Here is an 18,453-nt window from a genome sequence, read left to right on the forward strand (position 1 = left end):
AATGTTATGTTTATTTTTTTAACTTCTGAAAACCTATGCTTATTTAAAAACAAATAAGTACTTTCATAATGAACAGGGGGTCCTTGAAATCCCTTAATACTTGTCTTCATTATTTTACAAATTCGTGCATTTCCTACATTGTTTTTTTTTTTTTTTCATATGATTATTGTTTAAAATGTTAATTTTACGTACAGTTTTTCTGTGTTAGCTTTTTTTGCTAAAGTTATCATATTATACAATATTATTGTAATCATAAGTTATTTTTCATAATGTAAACAAAGCAATACAGTAAAATCCTGTTTCAAAGTCTGTTACTTCGAAAGTTTCGTTCTGGCCAAAACTTAGGTAATCCCCTAATTAAATTAAATCTGAAGGATGTACAAATTCCGCAATACTAATGTAATGAAATTTTCTTTCTGCGAAATAATTTCACTGGCTCCTTGATCTTGGTTAAAACAAGATTAAAATTTTCAATTTTAAATCAAAATTGGGAAAGTACGTATAGGGTTACAGCACCAGTAGCTGAGACAAGGGTTCAGTAACAGACAGTCGTAAATTTGAATTTAAATAATAAGAACTTTAGGCAGATAAAACTGATGTAGCTGCGACCCTGAATACGGTGCAAACCATCTAGTGTTATCAGAGTGAATTTTGTAAGCCAATTGTTATTTACAAGGCAGTGGTGGAAGGTTATGAACAGCCATCACGAGGTCTGCCGATGTTCATGTTCATTTGAATTTAACAAGGTTTTAGATCTAAAAATAACAAACTTTTGCGCATTTTGAAACGAAAAGGGGAATTCTGTCCTTTACTCATCCTTTTCTCATCTTATCTGTTGCTGGCTATCATCAGGATTTTCGATATCTGTTACTGGGGGGTCGGACGGTTTTTTAAAATTGAGCAAATAAAAATAGAATTAACTAATTCAAGGGATCCAGAAGCAGCCAAACATTAGATGAGATGTTGTTGCATGAGATAAAAATAGTTTTAAAAGTCAAAATACATTAAAAGGCTCAGAAAATAGAGTTAATCCGAGAGCGATGGCTATAACATGTCTATTACTGGTGCCGTTACCCTGTAACTGACATGTTTTCTTGCTCTTATACATAAAAATGCTGTGTCTCATGCAGATAACTTCAACTTAGGAAAAATTGTTGTTCAGAAATTTCAAAAAGGTCATCCTTTTAGACTTTCTTATATTAATTTTAGTGAGAAATATGGAAATATTTTTATATGACATTAACATACAGTAGATAAGTCAATGTGAAAAATTGTCATTGTAATTTTTGAGGAAAAGATCCCTTGATATGGGGGGTTCTTTTGTAAATTGTCTTCTTCAATTTTTAATAGCCTTTTGCAATCTCTTTGGTGTCTTTTACCCATTTATTGCATTTGCTTTCACTTTTATTTGTTATTGGGGTAAAACCTCCAGTAATTGTCACTGCAGTAGTAGTGGACACTTATAAAGAATAAGCTGAAAGGTAAGCAATGCAAATATAAAGACCACTTTATTATTTGGATTAAAAATGCATTTTGTTATTTATTTTATACCTTTTTAGTCAAGGTTACATACTGATGCTTAAATTCGTAATGCTTACCGTTTTGCTTATTCTTGAGAAGTGTTTACTAGTACAATGTCCACTACTGGTAGTTACACTTTATATATAGTTAGCAAAGTTCTTTATAAATGACTCAAGTTTTTTGGTTCTGGACTTTAAATTTCAGCTGTGAAAACTCTTGCTATATAAAGTAAAATCAACAATATTTGTTTTATAGGGCAACTATTGAAAGCCATCTCGATGCTTCTGAAGATAGTCTTCCACCTGTTACCATTACAATTGCCAACAATGATGTTGATTTTATCATCAGGTAATGTTTTTTTCACGAATGGTTACATGTGTGAATATGATTCTGCCAGGTGTACACTTTATAAATTTGTGCATTTTAAACTGAAATAAGAGCATTTTGTGACATTATTGGGAGGTGTTTGATGTTTGGGGGATTATATCTTGCAATTTTACTTTTTGAGTTATTGGCAACTCATTTAGTGCAAGCTACAATATTAATTGAAACTAATAAACTAATATTATTGTGCTTTGTGAGAAACGGTTCAATCAAGTTTTATTTGGGCGATTCTCGAAAAAATGTCCTGTGCATAACGCTAAGTTTTTTATTTTTTCCAGACAACCAAAGCCTTCAAAAAATAATGCTGTAGGGGAATAATATCTGGTGTACAAATAAGTTTTAAAAGATTTTTAAGAGATGGCGTCAATGGTATTACATTGAAACGGACAATGTTGCACATATCTTCATTTTATAACGTCATCGTTAGGGTTTCATTTTCAGTATGTGATATTTGGCTAAAGTTGAAAAAAACATAGTTTTTGTGTGCTCTAAATGTGTCGACTTTTGTGCCAACAAAACACAATTTGGGGAAAGTTTACTTTTCTGCTTCCATTTGAAGAAATGTGCGGCTGAAGGCAATCAAATACTGCAAGAAGCTTACGGGGAACATGCTTCATCAATTTCTACATGTGAGTTTTGGTATAGACGTTTTAGAAGTGGTGATTTTGATACCAATGACAAAGAGCACGATTGACAGCCACAAATGTTTGAAGATTCTGAATTGGAGGCTATATTGGACGAAGACTGGTGCCGAACAACTTAACCGAACTGCATTGATGCGTTTGAGCTGAGTACTGCAGAAAAAACGGCCACAATATAAGGGGAAACACAACAAGTTTAATAATTTTACAACATTATAACGCTTTATCACGTGTAGTGCCGTCAGTCAAAACAAACCTTGATACCTTAAAATGCGCAATCCTACCCCACCCGCTATACAGCCCTGACATTGCCCCTTCTAACTACTATTTATTTTTGTCGATGACATATGCTCTTGGGGATCAGCACTGCTACTCTTTTGAAAAAGTCCAAAATTGGATCGATTCGTGGATTGCATCAAAAGACACATCGTTTTTTCGATTAGGCATTCAAAAATTGACAGAAAGATGGGAAAAGGTAGTGGCCAGCAATGGTCAATACTTCAAAAACTGAACATGAAACCATTTTTTCACAATATAGCATCAAACTTGAAAAAAAAAAAAAAATCCTTTAAAACTTATTTGTACACCAGATACATGCTTTAATATACTATCAAAGCATAACAGTTAATCCCATATTTAATTAATAGTTACTTGAATGAAATAAAAAACTTTTTTCAAGAATTGCACATTTACAGTATTAGATTTTACATGTTACTATTTATTTTATCTTGCTTAAAATAGGGATAGCATATATTAAGTAGAAATCTAAAATTTTAAATAAAGCATTCATTTAAGAAAATTTGAGTTATGTTTTTGCATTGCAAAGCTGCTTCTCAATACAAATATTTAATTTGTTTACTGCTGTTAATGCTCTTGAAACATTGGTACCTCTTTTTTTTAATGTATGGTATTTTTTTTAGCACCTTACTGTGTGCGTTTGAAAATTTCATTCTTTTCAGAGATAGTTTCCATTCACAAGAACTTCTCCATCCAAGAAGTTTTTTTTGGGGGGGGGGATGTGAAAGAAATAAAACTCAAAACATTTGAATACAACCTTACAATTTCAGCTTTTGTGCTTAAAAACTTTTGAAAGTATTCCTGACTTTGGGCAGCATACCAAGCTTTTCTTTTCCATCTTCTCCCAGAACAATTTGCCCACTTAGTCTTTTCCCTGTCTTTCTCTGTTTGTCTCTCAATCCCCTCCTTATCGACATGGAAATAAGCCATTCTCCCAAACCCAGACAAGTTCAGCGTGAATTCACTTCTTCAGCGGTGAAACTACTGCTCAAAAAATGCCAGCACAAATAAGATCGCTTTAACAGAGGTGGGAAATCCAGGGACTTCCAAAAGTAAAAACACATTGATGCGACACTAAGTAAAAAAAGAACAAATATGTATGCTAAACCATGTGCCATACAAACCCCTTCTCGCTCGCTTCCTGATCCTTCACAAAAAAAGTTACTAAGAGTGGCCATAAGATAAAAACAAGGGTGGAAAATAACAATAAATACACACCCTCTTGGAATGGTCACAAAGCCAAATACAAAAGTGTTATTTCAGCATTACTGTAAATATTATACTTTACATAAAAGATGTTTCTTTTTCACAGAATCTCGGACAGAGGATGTGGAATCCCTCATCAGCTTCTCCCTCACATTATGGAATACCATTTTACCACTGCGGGATCTAGCACTGATCATCGTTTAGATGGAGGACTCTTGGGCCAAATTATGAATGAACCAAATGATGGTCCTGCATCTGGACCCATGCATGGGTAAATATTCGTTTCCTTCTAAGGCAGAGCTATGGAGTCGGATGGAAAATGATTGACACTGATTCTTTTAGCTTAAAATCAGTTGGACTCCCCAGCACTGGCAAAGTTGAGGACTTAGAGGAAAAGTGACTGAGTCTGCCTTTTGGAATTTTGAAGCCTTCAATGCCCACTCCAACTCATTTAACCCAAAATCAGTCCGTCTCTATGATTCCAACTCTGCAGCTCTGACTTTTATTCATTTTTATGAGACAATAATTGAGACAAAAAGAGATTACAGCTACAAAAACTAAATAAAGTCTGTGTTCAAAGTATTTTTTAACACATTTACCTGCAGTTTTTGTTCGGCAGATTGTTAGGTTTGTGTAATTGATGTTTTTTATTTTAAGGGCACCATAATCCTCTTTCTAGAAGACTTTTAAGGCCTCTGTTATTGAAACAATGGTCAGAGCCTCTGTTATTGAGACAATGATCTCAATCTGTTTCATTATTAGGAGAAAACCAGTGAAACTCTCAGTTGCAATATGGAAAACCCACTTTGTCTCCTTGTTCAGGGTTCGTACGCTCCAAGAAAACCTGGAATTGTCAGAGAAAATGACTTAGTTAAAAATGTCAGGGAAAAGTCTGAGAATTTTCCAATTTTTGCCCCCCCAAATTTTTTTTTTCAATTTTTTACCCAAGAATTTTGTACCATGAGATCTAATCTTCGTTTTTGTTGATGTTTCCCGAAACAAATTTGGAATTTCAAGGTAAAATGACTGGCAATAAAAAAAAGTGATGTAAAAAAAAAACCCCTTCTGCAGTCGCTATTTTTGCCCACTCAGTTGTTCCCAAGGAAAAAATTCCCCAGGTAAACAGGAATTATGTACAAACTCAACAATGGAGAAAAAGCATTTTACTGCTTCAAAGGACAAGCCTGAATATGGGAGGGTTAATCGAAGAAGTCGTTTTTTGATTGAAACTCTTTTCAGCTACGTGTGAAACGTAGTCGCCATCTTTGGTCATTCACAAGCTTGAAGTAGACATGATGCTTAAAAGCCTAAGTTTCCAAGAACAAAGCAGAATTGGACGTTTTCTTTAACTGAAAACTAATGAAAGTAACGGAAAATGTGCTGCATTTTTTTTCCAAATATTTAAATATGGAATTTTCTTGAGAAATGAAAATTTTTATTCTTAAAACTTAAATCTAATCTTCATTGCCTTGGACGCAAATGTGCTAAAAACTTTTCAACTGAATTGTAGTTTCATGAAGATTTATTATTTTTAAATTGTTTTCATGCTACAAATTCAAAAATTATTTCTTAATTTTTGGCGCAGCCGCCATATTTGGTCATTCCCAAGATGTAAGTAACCAATCTTTAAGTGTCTAAATTTTTGAAAATGGCAGTAGGTGTTTATTGCAATGCAAATTATTGAAACAACACAAAATGTGCCTCTTTCTTTTGGTGGATAATTTGTAATTATTTTCATGAAAAATACAAAATTTTTTCTTAAAAACACTTTTTAATTTAATGGTTTTAGATGCTTATGTGCTAAAAACTGTCTATTTTGTCTTGTAGTTTTTAAAGGATTATTAATTATTTATAACTACTTTTACGCTACAAATACAGAAATCAACTTATTATCTTAAAATTTTTATTAAGTTGCCATATTTGGTCATTTGCTAGATGAAATTGATAGAAATTTCCAAAAAGAATTTGATGTTTATCTCAATGCAAACTGTTGAAAGTAATTTAAAATGTGCAATAAATTATGAATTTTTAAAATTAATTAGTTTCTATAAAGAATAATTTTAATGTAAGCGCCCTTTAATGTCAAAGAAAGACAAACTGATCATCATATTAGCATCAGCCTATGATCGGCGGATATTGATTTTTGTTATTATGTATAATATGGTATGCCGATCAATGCAACAAGTTAATCATAGTTATACTAAAAAATAGCTTTGTATTTTGCTCAATATGTTTTGTGTTATTAACTAAGAAGAAAATAAAAAGAAGTATTGTAAACCCAAATCGAATGCTAAAAGATTATTGCTTAATTACAGCAAAACTCCAATATTATGCATGACATGTGGCATCAAAGAAACCCTAAAATAAGTTGAAAGCACTTAGTTTTCAACAAGTAGTAAGCAAATGAAATCAACTTTCAACATTTTTTTTTTAATCTAAGGGAAAAAGTTTCAGTTCTTTTGCATTGGCTACTTTAAACAGTTTTAATTATTTTGAAACTATTCCAATTTAAACTTAATTTGGAATGAAATGAGTAACTTTGAATTTTTAAAAAAAACAACAGGGAAAACCAGGAAAAGTCAGAGAATTTTTTTTAAACCATAAGTGTATAAACCCTGTTTTTCTTAATCCAGCGAAGTAAATATTATTGGAGGCTTCCATTCTTGAATCATCTATGCTGTAGTAATTGCGTCACTAATTGGGATTTTCAGATTATTATGATGCAACTAACTCTGTTACACAAGTATTTTTGAGTATGAGGATTGTACAATACTCAATTCGAGGTAAATAGGATTAATTTTAGTGGATGATTCCTATTTGAATTAGGACAGCAGTACCCAAAATCTTCATTCACTTTTTCAGCAGCCATCGTTAAAAATTTTCTTTACAATGAGACCAAGAGTCCTAAACAATAACAAACATTCTTTGAAAAATCCTATTTGACCCATACTGTATAAAATCCAAACTTTGAATCCTACAAGACCCAGAGTCCCTAAAATTTCCCATTAAAGTAAGATATCGATGTTTTGGTGTAACCTACGTGACGAACCATCTGAAGCACTTAGTTATTTCCCCAATCATAGGTATAGGCGTGTGTTACGCACTGCCTTCTTTAAGGCAACCTTTGATGCATGTTGCACTGTATTTTGAGCCTCTCAATATGCCCTCCTTGCCTCTTTGAGTTCATCAATAAATAATCGGTAACGCTTCTTTGTCGAAAAGTAATTATTCTCATAGGAACTCATTTGTTTCCCTTAGCCACTAGAATGACATGGGAAGCTTGTGCAAAAAACTTTGTACTCTTTTACTACAAAATTCGTTTGGAAAAAGGGTCCTTTTTATTGTATTGAAGTGACCTTTTTCAGGAAGCATCATGCCCTCCTTTTTTTTAAATCTTCAGGGAGGGGGCACTATATTTGGCTTAACAAGTCATAACAATGTACTTTTTGGACAGGGTAGTTCTGATGGGAGGTCACATTTAACCTACCTAAAAAACTTGTTCTTCGGCAGATTGTCTGACTCTTTGACAAATTTTGAGATAGTATTGCAAAATTGCAACATTTTTTTGTTTATTTATTTTTTATGTTTTTAAAATGATGTGTGATGTTGCTTTTTATTAAATGTAGGCAAATATATGTGCTCACTTTTTTTCATTTAGTAAAATTAGAGTTTCATTTGGTAATTAAAAATCAGCCCCCGCCCCTCTGCAAATTTATGTTCAGGCACCCTTTGCTTCTGCATTGCCGGTTGACCTACAGCTCTAAATATAATCCTTAGCACAAGGATATGCTTAGAAATAGTACTGTATCATTCAATAGCAGTTATGGCTTAGCAAAGGTTAAAAGCAAAACAGTTCCTAACATCCTCATTAAAGCCAGTCGTTTTTAAGTAATCTCAACAGTTTTTGAAAATGCTCATTATAATAATGGGAACATCTTAAAATTCTTCATTCAAATGAGGGCTACAGTCCCGCAAAATACCTATTATGGGCCATTCCACAAAAAAGTCAACCTTTTGTCCCACACATAACGTTTCATATATTTCATTAAAAAGTAATAATTTTAAGAGGTAATGACAAAATGTTTTGCTTAAGAAATCACACATAAGTTTGTAAAATTTATTAAGCTGAAAAAAAAATTTGTTCATTAATATTTCAAAGTATTATTTTTAATGAAATGTATGAGGGGTTACGTGCAGGACAAAATGACCGTTTTCCATGCGTGGAATGGCCCTCATAATAATGAAAAGAAAGACTTGAAAATCTTCATTATGGTGGGGACAACACTCTAAAAATTCCTATTGAGTAAAGATAACAGGAGGACAATAATCAAAAAAAAAAAAAAAAAACCCTCTCCATTAAGAAACCTTTTCCTAGTACTGTATTTTTATGTGGAATATTACTTCATACAGCATATGTATTTTAAAACATAGCGTTTTGATGTTTCAGTTTTGGATTTGGTCTACCTACATCTCGAGCTTATGCTGAATATCTTGGAGGTTCTTTGACCTTAGAAACAATGCAAGGAATTGGAACAGATGCGTATCTGAGATTACGCCACATTGATGGCAAATTTGAGAGCTTCCGAATTTGAATGTAACTGCTCTTTGTGATACATAAACTTTTCATTTTTACGATCTGATTTTTAAAAAAATTTTTGTACCTATGCAATTTTTGCCCAACAACGTATAAAAGTCTTTTCTTAACATTTAAATAATGACTTTCTTTGTCTTTGATTTTAGAATCTCAGAATTTTAGTTTTGTGTAAATAATGGATTATAAAGCAGTTTTAAAGCATTAAAAAATTTTTCTCCTAGAGTTTGTTTTTCAATATTTATTTTGCTTGTAGATTTCAGTATATGTATCCTTTGCATTTTTATTATTATTTTTAAGGTTTTGTTAAGCATGATGCAATAACTAAAGAGACTTTAAGTATTGTAGTAAATTAAGAACAGCAATTTCCAAACGGAAGTCGTATTGTGTATCAAATATTCATTTATAAAGTTAAATTCACCTATAAAATTCCGTTCGATTGCAAAAAATTACTTGATATAAATGTGGAATTAAAAGTTTTTATAGCATTTTTCTTCTGCTAAGTTATTTTTATCTTGATGATTTTTCATCTTTTTTGTAATAATATGTATATGTTTTAATATACTTAATAACTTTGTATAAAATATATAGTGCTCGTTTTACTAGCAGGTTTTGTGCACAAAAAAGGCATGAGTATTTTTTAATTTTTATGCTATATGACAATGTTTCCTAATTTATTTTAATTTGCTACTTTTTTATAACATTATGTAATCAGTGCAGGGTTGGATTTTGGACTGTCCAAAACTAGTTTAGGACAGGACAGGTGATTTTTACTGTCTAAAACTGTCCGAAAGTATGCTAACACTAAAGGAGTGTAACCTAATCAATTTGTCTTTACTGCAAAATTTGTAATGCAGAATTATAAATATAATTAAGCTTTAATAAATGAGTATTTGTAAATATTTTTCGCTGAAATGCTCATTCAAAAAACATTTTACTTAAAAAAAATGCCAACAACTCTATTACATAAAAACTTCCTCATGCAACAATTGGTATTGTCCGTTTTTCAGGAGAAGGCACTTGATTCCTTCCTCGTCACGTGATATTCGATGATTCTATTTCGCTGTTTTCGGCAGAAAGTAAAAGCAGCAGTTTGAAAAATGTAAGAATAATTAAAATGACAACAAACAAGTGAAGCAAGTGATGTAAAGGACACTAAGACTTTTTTGCACATTAAAATGCACCCCCAAGTTAAGGATGTCTGGTTTTGTCTCCTTTAGAAGTGGGAGGATTGCTTACCCATCACCCCCATGTAAAATGGAACTCTGCATTCGAGGAGGCCTGGCAAAGTGCCTTCTCATAAAAAACGGACAATAGAGTTATAAAAGGGAATTCACAACACTACCAAGACAACTGATTTCAGTTCCATTCGTAACTTAAAGGAATGTCATTTAAATGTGCAATATTTAGGTGTAGCAAAAAAAAAGTTTAAATTTTTAAATTATTTTTGCATATAAGTTTTGCATGATGTTTTAATGAAAATTCTTTTTTTAATCATAGATTAAAGAACAATAAATTAATGATTAAATGTATGCACTTACGTTTTAAAACTTGTGTAATTTTTTTTAAATTCATATTTTTAATACAATACATTCTGTAACTACAATAAACAAAAACTATAGTAGCTTGAAAATTTTTAGAAACAAATTATTGGCATTTTTCTAAAGCAGTTAGGTGGTAATTTAGTTTTAGATCATGGAAAGCGGTGTCAGGGCCGGATTTAGGGGAAGGCAGGCGGGGCTACTGCCCCGTGGCCTCCACAACAAAGGGGCCTGCACAATAAAATTTTTACAAAAGATCCTAGCTTTCACGGGTCGAAAATATCGGATATATACATATATATATCAATATATTTGGATATACAGTACAAGACCATTATAACGCACACCTTGGGACCAGAGCTTTTGCGTTATAAAGGTTTTTGCGTTATAAAGATCATTCCACAAATTTTGAAACTAATTTTCAGAACATGTCTCTATATTAGCACTTCAGAATGAGTTTTATCTGCAATGAGTATTAAAGCACCCACATTAAAATTAGTTATTCACAAATAAATATGTTTCACAATCAAAAGAAAGTGCATTATCCTGCACTTCTGTTAGCTTCTTGGTTTGCATAACAGCTGCATTTGCAAGAGCCATCTGGTATTTTCTGTTTACTGTAAGGGGGGGGGGTACTAATTTCCATTTAAAAGCTTTGGATTAAGATGGAAAAATGAAAAACTGTTTCAAAATAACAATTTTTATGTTTGCATAACAAAACAGAGATATTTTTTAAACTTCAAAACCTATTGTTTACTTCTGGAAAGTTGTACAGTTTATAGAGAATAGTGTTATATAGGTCAGTGTTATAATGGTTTTCTATTGTATATCAAAGTATAGGATATTTTCGAAAATATGATGATCTTTTCGAACCCTGATTAGGCTCCTCCACTCCTTCATTTGCCCCGGGGCCTCCACACTTCCAAATCCGGCCCTGAGCGGTGTAAGTCACAAAATGCTGCTTTTCATATCTCAGTAAATATTGATCGTACTAGTTTCGAACTTTTTGTGTTGGAATTATTTTTCAATGGAGATTATTGCGCTAAATGTAAGTTAGGGGACATAAGGCCCGTATAAAAATTTAAATTTTGTATTTTTCGCCTCATTTTTGTTTTCACTTACTTCAAACTTTCAATATCTTAACTCTGCATCTGATTTTGAAATTTTTTGCAATTGGAAGTATATATCTAGGACTAACAGTTGCGAAAATAAAGGTCTTGCATGTTAAAACGGAACACCCTGTATGTATATAGGGGAAGGTTGCCATCAATGAACCAGTTCTATGACTGGACTTCGAAGGTATTTTCCCCAACAAGATTTTTCCTAGGCACGAAATCAGTTTTAGTGTCCTCCATTGTCTCAAAACTGACCAATGCAGAATTGTCACGAGCTTGAATCAATACATCACATTGTTAAACGTCCAAATAAAATTTTTACCGTTCACTTACTAATAATTGACATTTACACTTTATTTTTACATGCTTTGAATATTACTGAAAAACTAAATGGGAACATTGACTTGAAAGAATGTATTTTCAAGTACAATTCCCAATATTTAAAGTTTCATCTCAAATCGTCACAGCAGTGAGAACTATGAGAACATTCAAAATGACGCAGTTGCTATCATTGAACTGCTAGGTGTTTCTATGATGAACCAGCTAAAAAATTGGTTTATTCATGGAATCTTATGAATATTATTCAGGTTTCAGCTCAAATATCTTTAATACAGGGGTGATTGTGTTCCGGTATTTTACCAAATTTCCCGTATTTTCGGACGTATTTCCGGTATTTTTATGTCTGAAAATACCGGAATTATGTTTTTTTTTGTTATGCTTTTATCTCCCTACCTCCGCAGTATTTTAAAAATTGTATAATACTCATCAAATATACCTGCAAGAGCCTTAAAATGGACACCTATCCCTTAAGATGGACAAATGTCAAGATAATTTTGCATAACCCCAGCTCAAAAGTAACTTTGTAACCCATTAAAATTTTAATCAAATGTATACACACTATTTTGACTCTGACTATTGAACTATTTAATACTATGGCATAGGTGCACTTAAGTAATAGGGGCCAAAGATTACCCCCCGCCCCCCTCCTGTTCTCGCTTTGAAACTTTCATGTATTTTTTGATGAACTCACAATCACCCCTGTTAATAATTGATCAATTTTTTAAAGTAAGTGATAATGATGAAAAAATATTTTAAAAATAAGTTTTGGAAACTCCCCTCAGCTATTATATTTTCAACTTGAAAACTTGTGTAGTCAATTCAGTATTTGTGAAAGTAAATTTTAATACAGTTTCAAGTACGTTTGTTGTTCACGAAAAATACCAAAGTAAGTGAAATAAAGCCAGTGGATAACGATGGGCATGCAACGTGCTATAGCAAAAACCTTGTTGTCAATATAAATCTTTGTAAATCAAGATTTTTGAACTTGGATGATTTGTTCAAATGAAATTGTTTCCCTCATGAAGTTTTAGCTCAGAAGAGAAAGTCACATGTTAGAAAATATGAAGTGGTGAGCAAAGTGTGGTGAAAAGAGCTGTGTTGTGTGAGTCCAGAGGGGTTTTTATGTTTCTCCTATGATAAAAAATAATTTAAAAAAAGAAAAATAATTTTCTCTTTTTGAATAACTTATTATTATTTGTAGTGTTTGTTCATCTCCTGTAATAATTATTTATATTTTCCGGTTTGATTTTCTTATTTGAAAATGTGGTCCATCCATAGCAACTGGTTCCCATGAATGGACCACATTCTAAAATATTTCTTTTCAATTTTTATTCTTTATTGAATACAGTTAACATAAAAGCGAATATTTTTCTTAAGGGAGAAATAAGCTGAGTAATTATTCCTGTCGTCAATATAAAGTTTGAGTCTGAACTACTTCCTAAAAAAAGTCAAAAGTGTTATGTGGTTCATTGAGGGCAACCTTCCCCTATATATGTATGCAAATTGAAAATTTTAATGAAGAATTCAACTTCTATGTAGCTAGATTGGAATCAGCTGTTTAAATAAGTTACACATATATTTATACTGGAATGTTCACATTGAATAAATATTCAATGTAAAACATAACTTTGTATTTTGTTCTGTTTTTGATATTTTCTCACAAAATAGTTTCTCTAAAAATGTAGTTTTGGACACTTTTGGACAGGATGGTAAAAACCATTGTATTTATCGTGGTTTTTACTGTAGTGTCCAAAACCTTGCCAACCCTGAATCAGTGACTATTGAAAGATATAAAAATATTGTATATGTATTTTATTGGACATTCTTATCTCCATGACATTTTAACAAGTTTTTCACTACAGCCATTACAAAACCTATGAAAAGAAAACCCCATGTTAAGCTAACTTACACTGTGTACTGACACGACTTAAAAAGTCCAGTAAAAGAAATTTTTCGATATGCAGTTAATCTGCAGCAAGACGCATTGGTGCTTTTTAAATTCTCCCGGTTCATATCAGGTTACGAAAAACTAGGTAGCAGCACGGCCAAGTTTTGTATGCCAAAAGTTTACAGAATAATTTAGCCACTGACTGTTTTGTTTGAATAGCCAACAAATTGAACTGTCACATCAAAAGTTAAAACTTATTGAAACAGAAAGAGTAGTTCTCATCATAAATAAGATTTCAAACGATTTTTTTTTTCGCTCTTCTATAAATACCATGCTACAAAGAATTAATTCCAAGATTATAGTACTACTGTTAAAAAAAATTTTTGGTTAGTGACTTGCTTAATGGTTACGCGTAAAATAACATTCAAAAGCTAAAAAATGGGTTTTTTCTTATATCAGATTTCTGTTTCATTTGCTTTAAACATGGAAAGTTTGACTGTAAACCAACAGAAACTAAAACGTTTTTTTACTGACGCAATTCTTACTTTGAGTACAGTTGCTCACATATGTTTTAGGAATGATGTTTACAAGATTGTTTGAAGTCATAATTATTATTTCAACTTGCAAAGAAATCCTTCATGACTTCTTTTGGAGTTGTCATATACAAGCAGAGTTTAATCATGACAAATTTTCATCAGCTATTGTGCCTTAACTTTATATTACCTGCATCAATATTTTATATTTTGCTGTATTTATTTGTCTGCATTAGAATTTAGAGTTTTATCATTGGTGCAGTTTGTAATGTGTATTTTATTTTATATATTGAATCTCTCTGTTAAATGTGACATGAAAATTTTGTGCTTAAATAAATTTGTAGTTCTGAAACATGTAAGCAAAATTTAAAACATTTGAAAATTTTTGTGTTTGATTTGAAGTGTAATGATCAAAGTTTTGAAATCTCATGCTAATAAATTGTATTTTGTGATGGTTTACTTTGATCTCAATTGTATCATTTAATACTTTTGTTCAGGCAATGGGGTCGTTTCCAAAATTTAAAAAAAAAAAAAAAAAAAAAAAATTCCTGGAAGAGCATGCTTAAAAACATAGGATCTGATCTTTTTTTAAATAATTTATTTAAGTTTAATATTTTTAAAAAATTACTTAAATAGGTGCGATTTTATTGTTTACACTTCTGTCGTGTGACATCACAAATGATGAAAAGCCATTCACAGAACAAAATATTTAATTCGCATCTTTACTCATGTGTATTGGAAACTATATGGTTGATAGCAAGCGTAGAGCGCAATTTTAATTCGCTGCTTGATTATCACAATGTGTAAACACAGAAGAAAGATGCGCCAAAGAGCATGCCTTGTTTGAAAAATCAGACATTTTAAAAAATTAATTTAAAAAAAAAAACCTGTTGAGAAAATGAAAGTATTTTCTGGGTCCATACTATTTTTTTTGCTCATTCTATCCATTTCAATGACTAAAAGTAGTACTTTTGACTGAAGGAAACAACCCTATTGGGATAATCAAGGGATTCGAATTATCAAATTAAAGGGATGGAAGATTTTCCACACCCCTTAACATTCTGTGTCCTTCGAAAGATTTTTTTTCTGCACAAAAAAAAGCTTCCAATTTTCTCAATCAATAAGAATTTCAAGTTTAAGGGTGAGTATTTTAGCGAAACTCCTATCAACTCAGTTCAAACCCAGAGTTAAAGAATAAAATATATTATTAGAGACCACAAATTTAAAAGGGATGTTTGAAATGAACATTCTATCACATTCTTTTTGTCTTCGGGTGGGAGAGGAATTGTGTTCTAACTATGAGCTCTCTTTACTTATATTCTATTTTCAACGAGAGGGAGAAGCAGATTTTCATTTTGTTTGAAATGGAATTCGTAATGTATTTTTTAATAAGATTGTTCTAATACATCACTTAAATAATTGTAAATCAAGATTGCAAAGCATCCTTGGCGATTGGTGAGGACCAGCGAGCAAAGATCAGAGACCCCTAGCTCTAAAAAAAAAATTGCTGTATAAAAGATCTTTTTAATTATTAGCTACTCAAAAGTAAAAATGACGTCCGACATTGATAAAAGCACAAATCGAAATGCAGCCAATCTCTATTTCTGAGAGATAAGTTCTGGAATGAAAGTTTTGAAAGAAGTATAAATTTTCTTCTTTGAAAATAATGACGCCCAAATAAGATTGTGTTTTCGCTCCATATACTGGTGTGAATAATTGTTATCAACAACAAATATAATAAAATTAGACTATGGGTCATGACTCATTGATGCACACTTTGACAACTGCTTACAAGCAAAAATGTCACCATCCTTCTTAATTACGATGCAATGGTCAACCAAATGCCATGACAAAAATCTGCTTTACTTCGAGAATTATATATATATTTATTGTGAAGAATTTTTGTATATTGTATATTTTGTGTATTTAGTAATTACTCATTTTCCACAAAAATATTAACAAAAAACTTGATATGGTAAGTTATACTGCCAGTTTTAACTTCACCTTGAAGAAAAATAGGCCCCCTGTCCGACCGATATTGTATACTGTGCTGTCGAGTACAAAAAAGTTGGGGAGCCCTGATTTAACACATAAAAATAATGTATGGAAATTAAAAAAATATTTTTGGGTACTAAGAAAGATAGATTATAATGACATTCTCATTTTTTTGAAACAATGAATAGAAATTACTACCACTGTTTAGAAATAAAAAGTAAATGTCTGACTATACTTTTAGTACATTAGTAATGAAAAAAAGTTGAACAGTGTTTTAATTTAAAGATATGTTACTTGTTTAAAGTGGAACTTTTACTTAACTTCATTCTTGTGATCGTATCAATAATACAGTTGGTTCTTTGTTTGAAAAAAGTGTGAATATAAGTGGGGAAAGTGAAAATAAATACTCTACTTTTTTATCCATGGTTGGATAGGGTATTTAGATGTTCATCTTGCAAAACCCCTTTACAGTTGTGTGGTTTTGTAATTTATTAAACCTATATCAATGTTTTAAAATTTATTAAATGCTTAAACGTAACCAGATTTAAAATTATTTCTAATGACATATTTAAAATTAGTATCATTACTACTTCGTTGAATTGCATCTATTTGTGAAATTTTTATTTTCAAATCTGAATGAAAATAGTATAAAAATATTATACATAAAAACATCAAAAGCAAAAATTCCTGTTGAAGAATTTGAAGATTGTAAGTTTCAGCTTATAGGTGCTAAAAAAAAAAAAGCTTTAAAAAGCAGTTTTTTTAAGCATACAAGCACCTTCGCCCATTCCATTCTAATGATACACTGTTTGATAGTACCAATAGCTACATACAAACCCTAAAAATCCTACTCATTGCTAATGAAATCATTAACTATAAAGGCATGTTGAACAAGACGTTTAACGGAAGACGGAAACGTTTTTTGCATCTTTTATAGTAAAAGGGGAGCATTTTATTTTCCTTTCCTGCCTTCCTGAAATTGTAAAAAAGAACGATTTTATTTTCTGGTCGGAAGGTCAGTGAAAAAAGCGGTGTTATTAAGTTAGCAAATCCAGCTTTCCGAAAACTTTAAAAAAACTTCTACTTATTCTACTTTTAAAAAAAGATTTGATTTTTAAAATTTGAAATGTTTCCTTGTATCTTCATAGTTGCTCCCAACATTATTCGCATAAGAATTGTATTCCATTTCAGGCTCAGTGTGTGTGTGTAGGGGGGGGGGGTCAAGTAATACCGACTCTCTACTCTCCATCAAAGAAAAAAAAAACATAAAATGTGACCAGTTTTCAACGTCCTTAATAATGCGCTGCAGATCTGAAACCACTGAAAAGTTTTGGACCACCATGGAATAGAAATCAGTAGTCCGCGGGACTAGTGGTAAATTGCTGTCAATTAAGCCATTTCATATCCTCATATATATAATAGCCAATTCACTGATCAAGTAATGCTGACATCATCAACAATGAAACTCGTACTCATGCCATAGCATGCGTGACAGCATTATTTCATTGTTGAAACACATAGACTAATAATAAGAGTAGACCGAGCTTTCTCATTCTTGCTGATGAAGAAAATTGGTTCATAGATGTATCATGTGACTAGTGGAAGGGCTTGGCGAAGACTTTGGCTGCATGGTTGCTAGATGGCAGCATTATCTATAGTTTGGCACTCGACATGTATTTTAAGACAATGTGTTTTCATTAAAAAAAACTTCCATGTGCAGAGATTGAACTGTTTTTCTTTTAGTTATGCATTATTTTGACATTGGTAATAGTTTTTGATCAGTTTTCGGTAACTTTTATTTCATTTGGAGCTGTCAGCGTTGGCGTGAACGAAATGGCGTAAACGTTTTGCGTTAACGCAAAAATGTACTAATCGGTATCTTAAATTGAAAGTGTAGGTAAAAATCTTACCGTTTGCTGATTCTTCTTGATCGCTTGCATATTTTATTGCTTAGAGAGTTATTGAAATTGACTATAGAAAATGCACAATACTATCTAAACGAAAAACTCACTATATTAACAAAATATTTACAACTTAGAATAACAAATTTACAAATCGGACTCCATAAAAGATCATTCTTCCGTGTTCCATCAATTCTATTTATTTTATTTCTCGCGAGCGCTGATCGTCTGCTACGATTAACGCCCGCTGTTGCTAGGATATCCACCAGTCACATGGTTTGGTTTATGAGCAGCAAAAGGGTTACCATAGCTCGGTCTACTCTTATTATTAGTCTATGTTGAAACACCAAAAATTCAGTAAGTTATTTATAATTTTTGGCAATGTTTGACATTCTGGCAAATGCTCTATCTTTACAAGGCTGAACTGGATCCGGTAACTTAACAGTTTCACTGGTAAGAGTAGTTTAAGGAGATTGAAGAAATGAAAAAGTGATCAACAAC

General features: G+C 31.8%; 1 protein-coding gene across 1 annotated transcript in view; it reads left to right on the forward strand.

Annotated features, from left to right (window-relative positions):
* The window catches only part of LOC129220028 (3-methyl-2-oxobutanoate dehydrogenase [lipoamide] kinase, mitochondrial-like), a 31,274-nt gene extending 16,759 nt beyond the window's left edge, over positions 1-14,515 (forward strand). The window contains exons 9-11 of the mRNA XM_054854358.1: positions 1,777-1,869; positions 4,156-4,320; positions 8,497-14,515. Of these exons, the coding sequence (XP_054710333.1) occupies positions 1,777-1,869; positions 4,156-4,320; positions 8,497-8,641 (403 nt within the window). The 3' untranslated portion in view covers positions 8,642-14,515. The remainder of the gene's footprint in view (positions 1-1,776; positions 1,870-4,155; positions 4,321-8,496) is intronic.
* The last annotated feature ends 3,938 nt before the right edge of the window (positions 14,516-18,453 follow it).

The sequence above is a fragment of the Uloborus diversus genome, chromosome 4 (assembly GCF_026930045.1).
Source record: "Uloborus diversus isolate 005 chromosome 4, Udiv.v.3.1, whole genome shotgun sequence".
Classification (NCBI taxonomy): Eukaryota; Metazoa; Arthropoda; class Arachnida; order Araneae; family Uloboridae; genus Uloborus; species Uloborus diversus.